This window comes from Taudactylus pleione, unplaced genomic scaffold, assembly GCF_031769625.1.
Source record: "Taudactylus pleione unplaced genomic scaffold, aTauple2 ptg001084l, whole genome shotgun sequence".
NCBI classification, from domain to species: Eukaryota; Metazoa; Chordata; class Amphibia; order Anura; family Myobatrachidae; genus Taudactylus; species Taudactylus pleione.
In genome coordinates this window covers 2,365,001-2,377,840 of record NW_028285485.1, presented here as the reverse complement: position 1 = coordinate 2,377,840, position 12,840 = coordinate 2,365,001, and the positions used below count along the sequence as shown (strand labels likewise).

The 12,840-nt window shown below is 47.0% G+C and overlaps 1 protein-coding gene across 1 annotated transcript in view; it reads left to right on the top strand.

The window, feature by feature from the left end:
- Positions 1 to 12,840, top strand: part of MAEA (macrophage erythroblast attacher, E3 ubiquitin ligase) — a 93,835-nt gene that overhangs the window by 75,415 nt on the left and 5,580 nt on the right. Inside the window, exons 5-7 of the mRNA XM_088461641.1 lie at positions 972 to 1,048; positions 8,845 to 8,953; positions 10,727 to 10,860. Of these exons, the coding sequence (XP_088317767.1) occupies positions 972 to 1,048; positions 8,845 to 8,953; positions 10,727 to 10,860 (320 nt within the window). The remainder of the gene's footprint in view (positions 1 to 971; positions 1,049 to 8,844; positions 8,954 to 10,726; positions 10,861 to 12,840) is intronic.

The following is a 12,840-nucleotide window of genomic DNA, read 5'->3' as shown; positions in this document are numbered from 1 at the left end:
AACCTCTGCACTAGACAATATATTGCCTGATTTTCAATGCGTCAGAGCAACAAAACGTGTAAAATATGTGCAAATCGTGAGTGGTGCAAGTCGTCTGACGTATCTTCAGATCTTTCCTACAGCAGGCAAGATCTGCCAATCTCGTACACGAGGCACTGGAAATCGTTAAGGACGCACGATAGCTCATTGGTCAGATTGGACACTTTTAAGATCCATATTGTGTCCTGGAGTGCCCGGGAGAGTACAAGGGAAATCGTCTAGTGTGTACCCACCTTTACAGAGAATATTTCTCCATTCACATCAGTCCCCGCCCTAGTGGAGCTTACAATCTATATTCCCTACCACATGTACACACACACGTACACTAAAGATACTTTTTTGTCAGTAGCCAATTAACCTTCCAAATTATTCAGTGCTGTGAGGCAGTAATGCTAACCATTACACCATCCGTGCTGCCGGAATAGAACTGTAGCTGTTGGTGGGAAAGGTGTGTGCAGCCGAAATTGGTCACTTGGCACGTCCGTGCAGCTTTTGATCCTGCGGCACAGTTGACCGGGTTTAAGGGGGAGATGTATAAAACATTCTAAAGGTTGGAGAAGTTCCCCATAGCAACCACAATCAGCTTCTAGCTATTATTTTTTTCAAGTGCATTCTATAAAATGTTAGCTAGAAGCTGATTGGCTGCAGAAATGCCAGTGGCTAGTATGAATGGCTAATGATGCTTCTGTCTTACTGTAGCCCACACACCAGCTACAGTTCTATTCCACTACCTTATGTAATATATGTTCTGCACACCTTTTTGATTGTAAACTCTTCTTTCTGGTAACTGTCTCCTACGGCTGTTTGTAAAATCTTCATCTCTCCTAACATGTAGGGTTGAAGAAGACATAAATTGCCGGTGATAAGTTCTAGCGTCGTGAGATTACTCTGCGCCTTCAGAAGTCATTTCTCACTTCCCTTTCTTCTTCCAGAGCTGCCTGGAATTCAGCCTGAGGATCCAGGAGTTTATTGAACTCATTCGGCAGAACAAAAGGCTGGATGCTGTAAGGTAAGAAGATTGACTTTTTCTCTTTACGTGTATTTGTTTTCCTGAACTCGGCCCTGTATTCTGCAGTGATGAACAGACTTACAGGCTGTAATGTTCTTCATTAGTTAGTGGTCTGTCTGTGAAAAGCAACAAAGAGGTTCTCTAATGGCGTGCCATAGTGGTCCACTCTGGAGAATGGTCTTCTGCCCTTTTGGAATGGAACCGTGGCATTGCCAGTGTCCCTTTATATGGCCTTTCATTAGGCTGATTTGTCTGTTGCTCACAACTTGCCATTAGTTTTCTATATCTGACTGTACACTTTAGCTAGTGCTTTATGTACTTACTGACACATAATTTTACCAGTTTGCCAGGCTATTGCCGAAATGCCGAGTGCAGTCGATGAACACACAGGCATCCATTCAGTGCAGGTCAGTCTTACGTGCTAGCTAGTACGTAGCCACCCAACTGCTCTAATGAAAGAATACAGCTTGCCGAAAAGAGGGTAGAGATGTACAATGGCGAGAGGCTGGGAAGTAGGAGCAGTGCTTGCTAAGGTACTCCCCCCGCACCCATTACAGTACCAAAATTCTGCAGGCTAATCATACTCCTTTTCCACTGCCGCAATAACCTGGAGTATTGCGAGGTCTACCCAGGTTGCGGCTCATTGGAAAAGGGTTTTAAAAAAAAATAAACTGGGTCCAGTGACCCAGGAATCCAACCCGGTTAGGGACCAGGGTTGGACACTGGAAGGACCTGGGTTGAGGGGCAGTGTATACAGGTAACCCGGTTCAGGCGACCCAGGTCCCGTTTACAGCATAGGGAGATCCGGATTTTCCAGCACTTGGAGATGATGCCATCTAAGTGCCAGCAGAAGAGTTATACTGCACATGGGTGCAATGTGAATGGTGCCAATCCGGGAATATCCCAGGTCAGCGCCGCAGTGTGAAAGGGGTCTGACCCGGTTTGGAAGTGTGTTCCAAACCGGGTCAGACCTGGAATTTTGGTGGAAAATGTGTATTAGTTGTTTTTGTTTAGACTGCTAAACCTTATGCGTTGTGCACACTGGGATTATCCTTGTGGTTGTCTCTAGCTCTGTGGATGCAGCTTTAAAAGGACATAGAGACATTGATGTCCATCCTGTCACACTGCATGCATACCAGCAGATGGCAGAGTTCTTGGCGCTGAGCTCTGAATGTTTTGCCTTAGACTATAATAACCGGTCACAGCTCAGTCTTGGCGTTTTACCATTCCTCAGCGGAGACGCAGAAAGCTTTTCTCCATTGTCTTCACAGAGCAGTAACTGGCTCACTCGTCCATTAGGACAACACAGAACAGAGTCCAATTACCAGTTCATTTCCTGCAAGCCAGGCCGACATTTGTTAAGACTCAGCTGGAGTTTAAATAAGTTTGAAAGCTTTGGATATATTGCCTGCAAAGGTTCCTCACAAGTGGCAGACAATTGATAGGCGCTTTAAGAATGTAAATGTGTCTTTATTAATACCTGTATTCCTGCAGAAGGCCACTTTACATATGATGTGCACCTACTTAATACGCTGTGAGGGATGGCTGTAAAAAGCATATTAGTAAGCGCACAGCCTTGAGCCGGAATGATTGTGTTAAATAGCATAAGTGTGTTAGGGACGATTGAACTTGATAGTATTAGCTGATTCTAACGTTCTCTGCACAAAATGTGCTTCATAACAATCTACTTAGTGTTCATAAGAAATAAACGTGGGGTGTTGGGATTTTAGTCAATATAAGGCTGATTCAGATTTGAGAGCAAAGCAAGAAAAATGAGTAACTTTGCGCCTGGGGCAAAACCATGTTGCACTGCAGATGGAGCAGACTTCAGTTGTGCAGAAAGATTCAGGGGGAATTCAATTGTTTTCGCCGGCGGCTCTGACTAATGGGTGCCTGACGGAGCAATTAAATTGTTACTCCGTTCGGGCACAATAGCCACCGGCGCTGGCATTTCTGCTCGCTCCCTCCTGCAACGCGGTATGTCCGTGGTTTGGGCGCCCTGATTAGGACTTTAGATGGGTTTAGCCGTTTTGCTCCGCTGAACCCGATCTAATTGGGTGCGACAAGCTCAGTAATGAATGGTCGCTCAAAACAAATGAAATTGCTACATTGGGTGGCTAGTATTTAGCGCGCTTAAAGTTGAGAGGGGTGTGTCCTAGCTGAGCTGGAAATTGCAGTATAGATATACAGTTGCTCAGTATTTGTAGGTTATAATCAGAAGCAGCCAGTATTTACCCCATGCAAAAATCAAATCAATAAATGTATTTGCACCCTTGCATTGCAACATGGTTTGTCCGGCAAAATTTAGCTGGGTACACACTGATAAACATATCACCTATTCCATTGAACGGGTGATATATTTATAGTGCATCGCTGGGTGTGTACAGCTCATATGTCTGTGAGTGACGTCATTCACAGACCTATGCGATTTGCTGTGCAGCATAGCAGATAGCAGATATATCTGAAAGCTATAGAGCCAAAGTGTCGCACGCATTCCGGCAGCAGACCGTCAATGATTGACCGCCTGCTGCCGCTCCTGGGCGGAGAGGGGGTGGCGACGGCCTCCGTTTCCCAAAATGGAAGTGTGTCACCGCTGTTGTGGGGGAATGGAAAGGACAGGATCTTCGTCGGAATATAGGAGATTTCCTGGCCTCTCTTACTCATCTGCGGCGGCTGGCTTGCGCGACCCCATGGTCACTTGGCTGGTAGAATTGCTGATGATCTGCAGTTTGGAACCGTAACCCATGCAGGAGGCATTCGCGCTTCCTGCTGCATTACCATATTAGTGCTGTCGCAGCTGCGATAGCAGATCCGTTCTCTGCTGAATCACCCCCCCAACTGGGACTTACAGTAACTTGTACATCTGTGTCCCACTAATTCACAAACCTGTGTTAAAACGTTTCCGATATGAGCGTCTGGCAATTTTCCTCCCGCCACGTAGCGTTCTGCTGAATCTGCGACTCTGTACATGTGTTGTAGTAATTCCTTACAAACCTAGCGTCTCTGCGACACTGCGAGCGGCTTTGTATGCAGCTGCCATGTGACGAAGGGCATGATTCAGAGATTCACCTAAGTTCGATATTCACTTAAATCTCTGATGTTTTCTGGTCTGTGCAGGAGCGTCCCTGGGCATGTGCAGATCTGGTTCATGCTGCTGGGGGTTGTTGGCGGCAACGGGAGACGTTTCAGAAAACAAGCATGTCTGCCCCGTTTCCTGGGAGTGCCGCTGCGTCTGCACTGACCCCGGCAGCGTGATTTCACCTGACTTCCCGAGTAAGCCGAGGAATACTCGGATAACGGTCACGCAGTTGTTCCGATGCTGCGTCGATCAGTAAGCCAGTAGTGGGCGTCTTTTTTTTATACGTGTAGGAGCGTTTTGCACTGTATGGCAGATAGACGCTAGGTATATGAGGACACATCTATATCTGACAGTGCTAGGCTCCACTCTACCATGATATCACATATAGCACATTACAGCCCTCCAGTCTGTCTCTGAAAGGTTTACTAAAGTGCAGGTTTATAGAAGTGGAGATGTTGCCCATAGCAACCAGTCAGATTCTACTTATCATTTATCTAACACCTTCTAGAAGATAGTAGCTAGAATCTGATTGGATGATATGGGCAACATCTCTACGTCTAAAAACCCGCACTTTAGTAAATATACCACTGAAAGTACAATAACCTTCCCAACACCCTAACCAACAATTGCAAAACGAACTCTGATGGGGGCGATTCAATTGTTAGCGCCGGCAGCTGTCAGTGCCAGGTGCCCGACGGAGCAATGCAATTGTCGCTCTGTTCCAGCATTTCTGCTCGCACAATCCTGATGAGGCGAGCAGACATGTGCGAAAAAGTCTGTGGTTTGGGCGCCCTTACCAGGACTTTAGATGGATTTAGCTGCTATATGCGGCTGAACCCTATCTAATTAGGTGCGACAAGCGCGATAGTTAATGTGCGCTCAAAAAAGAATTGAATTACTACATTGGGCGCCCATTAATTATAACGGCGCCCAAAACAATTGAATCGCTCCCAATGAATATTTTACGTATCGATGTAGAGTTTGCTCTATTACCATGTTCTGAGTTGATACTGTAATGTGTAACTAAGGAAGCGGCCTTTTCCGTTTCCAATCCCAAATTCTTGACACCAGGCATAAAATAAATGTATTTTAATCCTAATTTATCTTCAGTACTTCATAGCAAATTTGTTTCTTCAAACAACTCATTTTTCTTTTATCGTTACTTAGCGACCTTACACATGTGGAGTATTAGAACCGCTGCTCATCGGTCTCCTCCCCGTCAGTACCGTGGCCCATACGTCTTCTCCTCTAGCTGTGTCAAATTGCTACCCAGTGTGCTTCTATTACTTCCATTATTTTCTTCCCAGGCTCCTGCCAATAAAGATGCCATGAAAGGGTTGTTTGCTATAATTAATAAACAGTGTGGTTACTGCTCTGTGCAGGAGTTTTTGTTTTTCCAATCTAAACACAAATTATTAACGGCAGTAATACGAAAATCCGCCTTGAAGGACGACCGCGGTTCATCAGAAGTCCTGAGCTGTGCATGCCGGTGTGAGCTGTGCTTCTAATTGTGCGTTGGGCAGCCAGTTCTTTTACTTTACACAAAGGTCAAAATAAAAAGCCTTATCCGCCCGTTGCAGGCTGTGCAGACCATGCAGAGGTTTCAGAGATTGATAGGGAGACTTTTATTTTATTTTTTGTAATTTATGCAGCAGAGTTTGTATACGCATACTGGATACATTGGCTTGGCAGGCTATTCAGTACTATGATGAATGTATTTGATCTATTCACTAAGTTCCAGTATTTTAGTATAGTGCAGTGCTGATGTGTCCTCATACGAGATAGGTACGGGATGCCGGCGGTCGGGATCTCGGCGGTCAGAATCCCGACGCTGGCATCCCGACAGGGTTAGAATACCGACACCTGTCGGTAGATATCCTAGCCATCCCCCTATCCCTAAACGTCCCTCCCCGGTGCCGAAATCGAACCTCCCCTCCCCCCCAGTGCCTAAACCTAACCTCCCTGCATCCTAAACCTAACCCTCCCCCAAGTGCCTAAAACCCCTCCTAACCCCGTTACTTACCTGGTATTCCAACGGTCAGAATGCATGTGCCAGGATTCTGACAGGTGTCGTAATTCCAGCACCGGCAGTGTGATCACCGGAATCCCCGCTGTCAAGATATTGACCGCATCCCCCTCATACACTTAGGGGTACATTTACTAAGATTCGATACAGTCCCGATTTGCAAAGAGATTAATCTTGCTGGAACTTGTCAAAACTCAGGTGATTTAATCACTTTTTATCTCTCAAATTTACAAGCAGGCGATTTCAGGCAAATCGAGTTTGCTGATGGTGGAGCAGAACGAGATATCTCTCCTGAGTATCTCGTTTTGCAGAAGATTACTCACCCGAGATTGCAGTGTTTTCTCTCTGCAAATCTCTCCCGAGCTAGCAGCCTGCACATATCAGTGAGATATGTGCAGGCTGCTTGTGTGTTAGACCTGCAAAACCGGGTTAAATTCTTAAAAAAAAAAAAAAAAATACGTGGGGTCCCCCCTCCAAAAGCCTAACCAGCCCCTGACTTGTCAGCTTATGTGTTCCTCTAATTCCTACACCGTTCTTCTGTCAATGTCCCAATATTTATGCACCTGACTGTACATCAATCACACATGCTTACCTGTACCAGCTGGTCTATCCTCTTCTCCAAGTAGAAATCCGTGTGCATGGACCTGAAAAAAAGATCCTATACTCACCTCCATCCTCGCGCTGGTCTCCGAAGGATCCAGATGGGTCTTTGCAATAAAAACAGAGTACCCGATCCATATACTTTATACATCCCGATCGAAGGGATGTCGGGCTCCGCGAGTGGACAGCCGCAGGGGGGGAGGGGTTAGGTTTAGGGCATCGGTGGGGGAATTAGGGTTAGGCACCCCTCCCGGGAGGGTTAGGGATAGGCACCCCGGGGAGGGACTTAGGGTTAGGCACCTCCCCGGGGGACTTAGATTTAGGCAGCGGGGAAGGGGGGGATTAGGGTTAGGCACTTGGGGGGAGGTTAGGGTTAGGCACCCCTAAGGAGGGTTAGGGGGTTAGGTTAGTTTATACTTACCATGCGGCCGGCGGTATTTCATACCGATTCCGTTGGATATCCCCCTAAAACGCATATTCGAGTGAAAAAGATGCTCGGAGCAAGCCGAGTCACGGAGAGCTGGCACGCCACATGCATAAACCCCACTCTGGACTCTCCCACTGGTAACTATGATTGCAGACCCTCAAATATTTTGAGACTGTTAATTGAGACTTTAAGCAAAGTGGAGGAGTGTGTATATAACAAACCTATACAGCGATTGTGCTGGTGAATTTCCGAATACCACATACATTTGTATGACTATATTGCTCTGCAACATATTTGTAGTTTAATACCCAGGCTTATTGTCCGTATGCTACACATGTTACTTCTACCTTTATTCATACATGTAATACTGCATACCTTTTATGTGAGGACTCCAGACAGGCAGGTACTTGGTGTAAAGCAGTGGCTTTTAATGGTAACAAACACTGCACCTAAGCATACGTGAGCATAGACCTGGATACACACAGGCACATAACAGAAAACAAGAAAACAAACATAAAAGTAAATGTCCCAGCACTCCTTGTGCTTAATAGTCAGTAAATGGCCATGTTCTCCCAGCACAGCCCTTGGATCCTGGCACTACAGCTACTACTTGGCCGCTAGCCAGCATCAGGGAAATGAGCAACAGATGTGTTCTTTCACCTAGGCCAGGCCTGGCCAACCTGTGGCTCTCCATCTGTTGTGAAACTGCAAGTCCCAGCATGCCCTGTCATGGTTTTAACATTTCCTAATAGCAAAACTGTGGCAGGGCATGCTGGTACTTGTAGTTTCGCAACAGCTGGAGAGCCTCAGGTTGGCCAGGCCCGATAGGCTATTCGCACTGTCTCGTTAGTTTTAGAATATGCATAGTCCTGTGTGCATTTAAATCAGTGCAGGAGATGCTTCTACCGTATAGAGCAGTGCTCTGTCCTTGAGGCCACACTCACAGTCCAGGTTTCAAGAATATCCATGCTTGAGCACAGATGAATGTCTAAATGACTTAGGAACTAAGTAAGACACCTGTGCTGAAGTATGGATATTTTTAGAACCTAGACTTTGAGTGTGTCCTGAGGACAGATTTCGAGACTCATTGGTGTAGAGAGATGATCGCTATAATCCCGTTGTTCCAGCTGCAGCCCCTTGGAAGTAATTACAGGTAAATAACTATTTTAGGTGCTGTCTGTGGTGCCTTTTTAGTTTTGCATGGGCCAAGGTGGCATTTCCAGAGGAAAAGCTGAGCATGAAATATACAGCAGTTCAGGGTGTGAATATACATACTTGTAAGAAAGCTATTCAATACACTGCGCTGTGTTGTCGAGAATTGCCGGTTAACGCGCCTTGACAAAGGTGTTAAGGCGTGTTAACCAGCATTCTCTGACCAAAGTGCCGGGCGCGCGGCTGTTAGTGCAGCGCTATGCAGAAAAACTGCTGCGCGCCCGTCACCTTGGTCTGATTTCTCCTCGCATCCCCAGGGGGGTGCGAGAAGAAATCCTTTGCGCGACCAAACAGCGCGGTGTATTGAATAGCTTTGGGAGTCCCTCCCATTCAATAGCGCGTTCAATTGAATTCCCCCCCTATTGTGCTTTATAATCTGTATTCTGTTGGAGAAATGCGGCCAGAAATCTTTTCCTACACTGACCTGTCTAATAATGATTGTCCCCCCTCAGACATGCAAGGAAACACTTTAGTCAGGCTGAAGGCAGCCAGCTGGATGAGGTACGGCAGGTGATGGGGATGTTGGCCTTTCCCTCAGACACTCACATCTCCCCGTATAAGGTAGGTGTATCCTGACCGATATCTGGGATGTACTTGGGGGTTCTGACTGAGATAAAAGGGGACTTCTTACCCGTGGAAACATGGAAGATATAATTGTAATACTGTTTGGGAAGTCAATATAATCTTGTTAACCTTGTTCAAACAGTGAGTTGTAGAATAGCGCACAACTAATAAACAGATCCGTTCAGGTCTCTGGGCCTAATTCAGACCCGCTTGCGAGCGCTGAGCGCTCCCAAGCGGGTCGATGTTGCTCCCAAGCGGGTGGCGGCTCCGTCGTGCACATGCGTGAGACCCGGATAGCGACGGGCAAGCCGTCACTCTGGGTCTCGCTACAAAGGGGGCGTGCTGTCGATGGTGAGTGACAGCACGCCCCCTTTGGTGGGCGTGCTGGGGCGTGGCTGCCCAGATGGAGGCGTTCCCATGGGAACCCCTACCGTCTCAAGCCGGCCCCACTGACATCACTAGTGATGTCAGTGGGATTGCTCTCGGCTCTAATAGAACCGAAAGCACTCCAGGGCTTGCGGCAGCGAGACCCTACCACAAGGCTCTCGTCGCAAGCCCGATGGTCGCGATGGTCTTCCTGGCCGCTCGCTATAGTGTGGGTGGTCACTCTAGAAATGAAGAAGGATGGCCCTGATTCAGAGTGAGCGCTCTGTCAGAGCGTCCGGCTCTGAATCAGGGCCTCTGTGCTGAAGGACGCTGTGCATGACAGGCTGTGTCACCACGCCTGCAGTGAGGATAGATATTGAGAATATAGATGTCTATACGAGGTCAGCACATTGCCTCAGTTACTATGGAACGGCAGGAACCTGTAGTACCATCCAGCTAAGTACAGACGTGTTGATAATTGTAAATTAAACAAAATAGCAAAGTGGTACTTTTCAATATTGAATAATAGACCAGTCTCTTCCAATATGTTCTTTACATAACGTGCCAGGGGTCTAAAGTCACAGATCCATATACGTCCTGGAGATATTCTTCTAGTTTCACCTTCTCCTTTGTTAAATGGTATTCCAATTCTCACTATGAACTCTCCACCAGAGCTCCGGAACCATATACAAAAAGCCTCAAATAGTGAAAAATAACATTTTATTCCAACTTGTATGAGCAAAAATATATAAAAACAGGCACATTCCACCATCCATATACAAGCAAGAAAGCGTACCTGATCTTAAGGGTGCAGTATCCAGACACCCATAATCGCATATGCTGTTACTCCACAAGGCCTCCCGGGAAAATGGACTAAGCAGCTGCTGGTAGTCTGGAAAATGTTTCCCTGACGTTATCCCTGGTACTTCCGGATTCTTGCTGCAATCCACCGACTCGTTTCAACTCTCTAGGAGTCTTTTTCAAGATGTGGTTGGCGACCGAATGAAAAGATCCAAGGATATTGTAGCATGCTGTATTTAAAGTGTCAAACACGCACAGTACGCAGTCACTTTTTGTGCTGACCTATTATTAATGACCATGTATCCTGTCCTTTCACAGGGAACTAGTGACATCACGCAGCCTTTCTGATTCGTGCCTTAGTGATGTCATTAGTTCCTAGTAAACTATTCCCATCATATTCGTTCAGACCAGAAGTGGCTGCCCTCACAGCCTGTAGGCAGCAGGAGGTATTTCATCCATTGTACCGTTACGTGTTGGGTTAGGAAGCTTCATATTCTGTCACTAATAGGTGTATGGAAGTCATCCATGTGTCCTGTATCACTATAGGGGCGATGAGCAGTAACAGTGCTGTGATTGTATCCCACCTCTGCTTTCTCTGTACAGGATCTTTTGGACCCAGCCCGATGGCGCATGCTCATACAGCAGTTCCGATATGACAACTATAGACTACATCAATTGGGGAATAACTCTGTGTTTACGATAACTCTTCAAGCTGGCCTTTCTGCTATCAAAACACCGTATCCTTCATATGCTACAAAGGCATCTTTTACTTACCTAGATGTCTACACATCAGACTGATCATGCCAATAACTGCTCTTTCTTTTCCCATAGCTGATACCTTTTGCTTTCTCTCTCTCGCTCCGTGTCACTCTCTCTCTCTCTCTCTGCCTGTCGCTTTCTGTCTTTCTTCCTGTTGCTTTCTCTCTTTCTCTGCCTGTCACTTTCTCTCTGACTTTCGATTTCTCTCTCTCTCTCTGACTTTCGATTTCTCTCTCTCTCTCTGACTTTCGATTTCTCTCTCTCTCTGACTTTCGATTTCTCTCTCTCTCTGACTTTCGATTTCTCTCTCTCTCTGACTTTCGCTCTCTCTGACTTTCGCTCTCTCTGACTTTCGCTCTCTCTGACTTTCGCTCTCTCTGACTTTCGCTCTCTCTGACTTTCGCTCTCTCTCTGACTTTCGCTCTCTCTCTGACTTTCGCTCTCTCTCTGACTTTCGCTCTCTCTCTGACTTTCGCTCTCTCTCTGACTTTCGCTCTCTCTCTGACTTTCGCTCTCTCTCTCTATCTCTCTTGACTTTCGCTCGCTCTCTCTCTTGACTTTCGCTCTCTCTGACTTTCGCTCTCTCTCTCTATCTATCTTGACTTTTGCTCGCTCTCTCTCTCTGACTTTTGCTCGCTCTCTCTCTCTGACTTTTGCTCGCTCTCTCTCTCTGACTTTTGCTCGCTCTCTCTCTCTGACTTTTGCTCGCTCTCTCTCTCTGACTTTCGCTCGCGCTCTCTCTCTGACTTTCGCTCGCTCTCTCTCTCTGACTTTCGCTCGCTCTCTCTCTCTGACTTTCGCTCGCTCTCTCTCTCTGACTTTCGCTCGCTCTCTCTCTCTCTGACTTTCGCTCGCTCTCTCTCTCTCTGACTTTCGCTCGCTCTCTCTTTCTGACTTTCGCTCGCTCTCTCTCTCTGACTTTCGCTCGCTCTCTCTCTCTGACTTTCGCTCGCTCTCTCTCTCTGACTTTCGCTCGCTCTCTCTCTGACTTTCGCTCGCTCTCTCTCTGACTTTCGCTCGCTCTCTCTCTGACTTTCGCTCGCTCTCTCTCTCTGACTTTCGCTCGCTCTCTCTCTGACTTTCGCTCGCTCTCTCTCTGACTTTCGCTCGCTCTCTCTCTCTGACTTTCGCTCGCTCTCTCTCTCTGACTTTCGCTCGCTCTCTCTCTCTGACTTTCGCTCGCTCTCTCTCTCTGACTTTCGCTCGCTCTCTCTCTCTGACTTTCGCTCGCTCTCTCTCTCTGACTTTCGCTCGCTCTCTCTCTCTGACTTTCGCTCGCTCTCTCTCTCTGACTTTCTCTCTCTGACTTTCGATTTCTCTCTCTCTGACTTTCGATTTCTCTCTCTCTGACTTTCGATTTCTCTCTCTCTGACTTTCGATTTCTCTCTCTCTGACTTTCGATTTCTCTCTCTCTGACTTTCGATTTCTCTCTGACTTTCGCTCTCTCTCTCTGACTTTCGCTCTCTCTCTCTGACTTTCGCTCTCTCTCTCTGACTTTCGCTCTCTCTCTCTGACTTTCGCTCTCTCTCTCTGACTTTCGCTCTCTCTCTCTGACTTTCGCTCTCTCTCTCTGACTTTCGCTCTCTCTCTCTGACTTTCGCTCTCTCTCTCTGACTTTCGCTCTCTCTCTCTGACTTTCGCTCTCTCTCTCTGACTTTCGCTCTCTCTCTCTGACTTTCGCTCTCTCTCTCTGACTTTCGCTCTCTCTCTCTGACTTTCGCTCTCTCTCTCTGACTCTCGCTCTCTCTCTCTGACTTTCGCTCTCTCTCTCTCTGACTTTCGCTCTCTCTCTCTCTCTCTCTGACTTTCGCTCTCTCTCTCTCTCTCTCTGACTTTCGCTCTCTCTCTCTCTCTCTCTGACTTTCGCTCTCTCTCTCTCTCTCTCTGACTTTCGCTCTCTCTCTCTCTCTCTCTGACTTTCGCTCTCTCTCTCTGACTTTCGCTCTCTCTCTCTGACT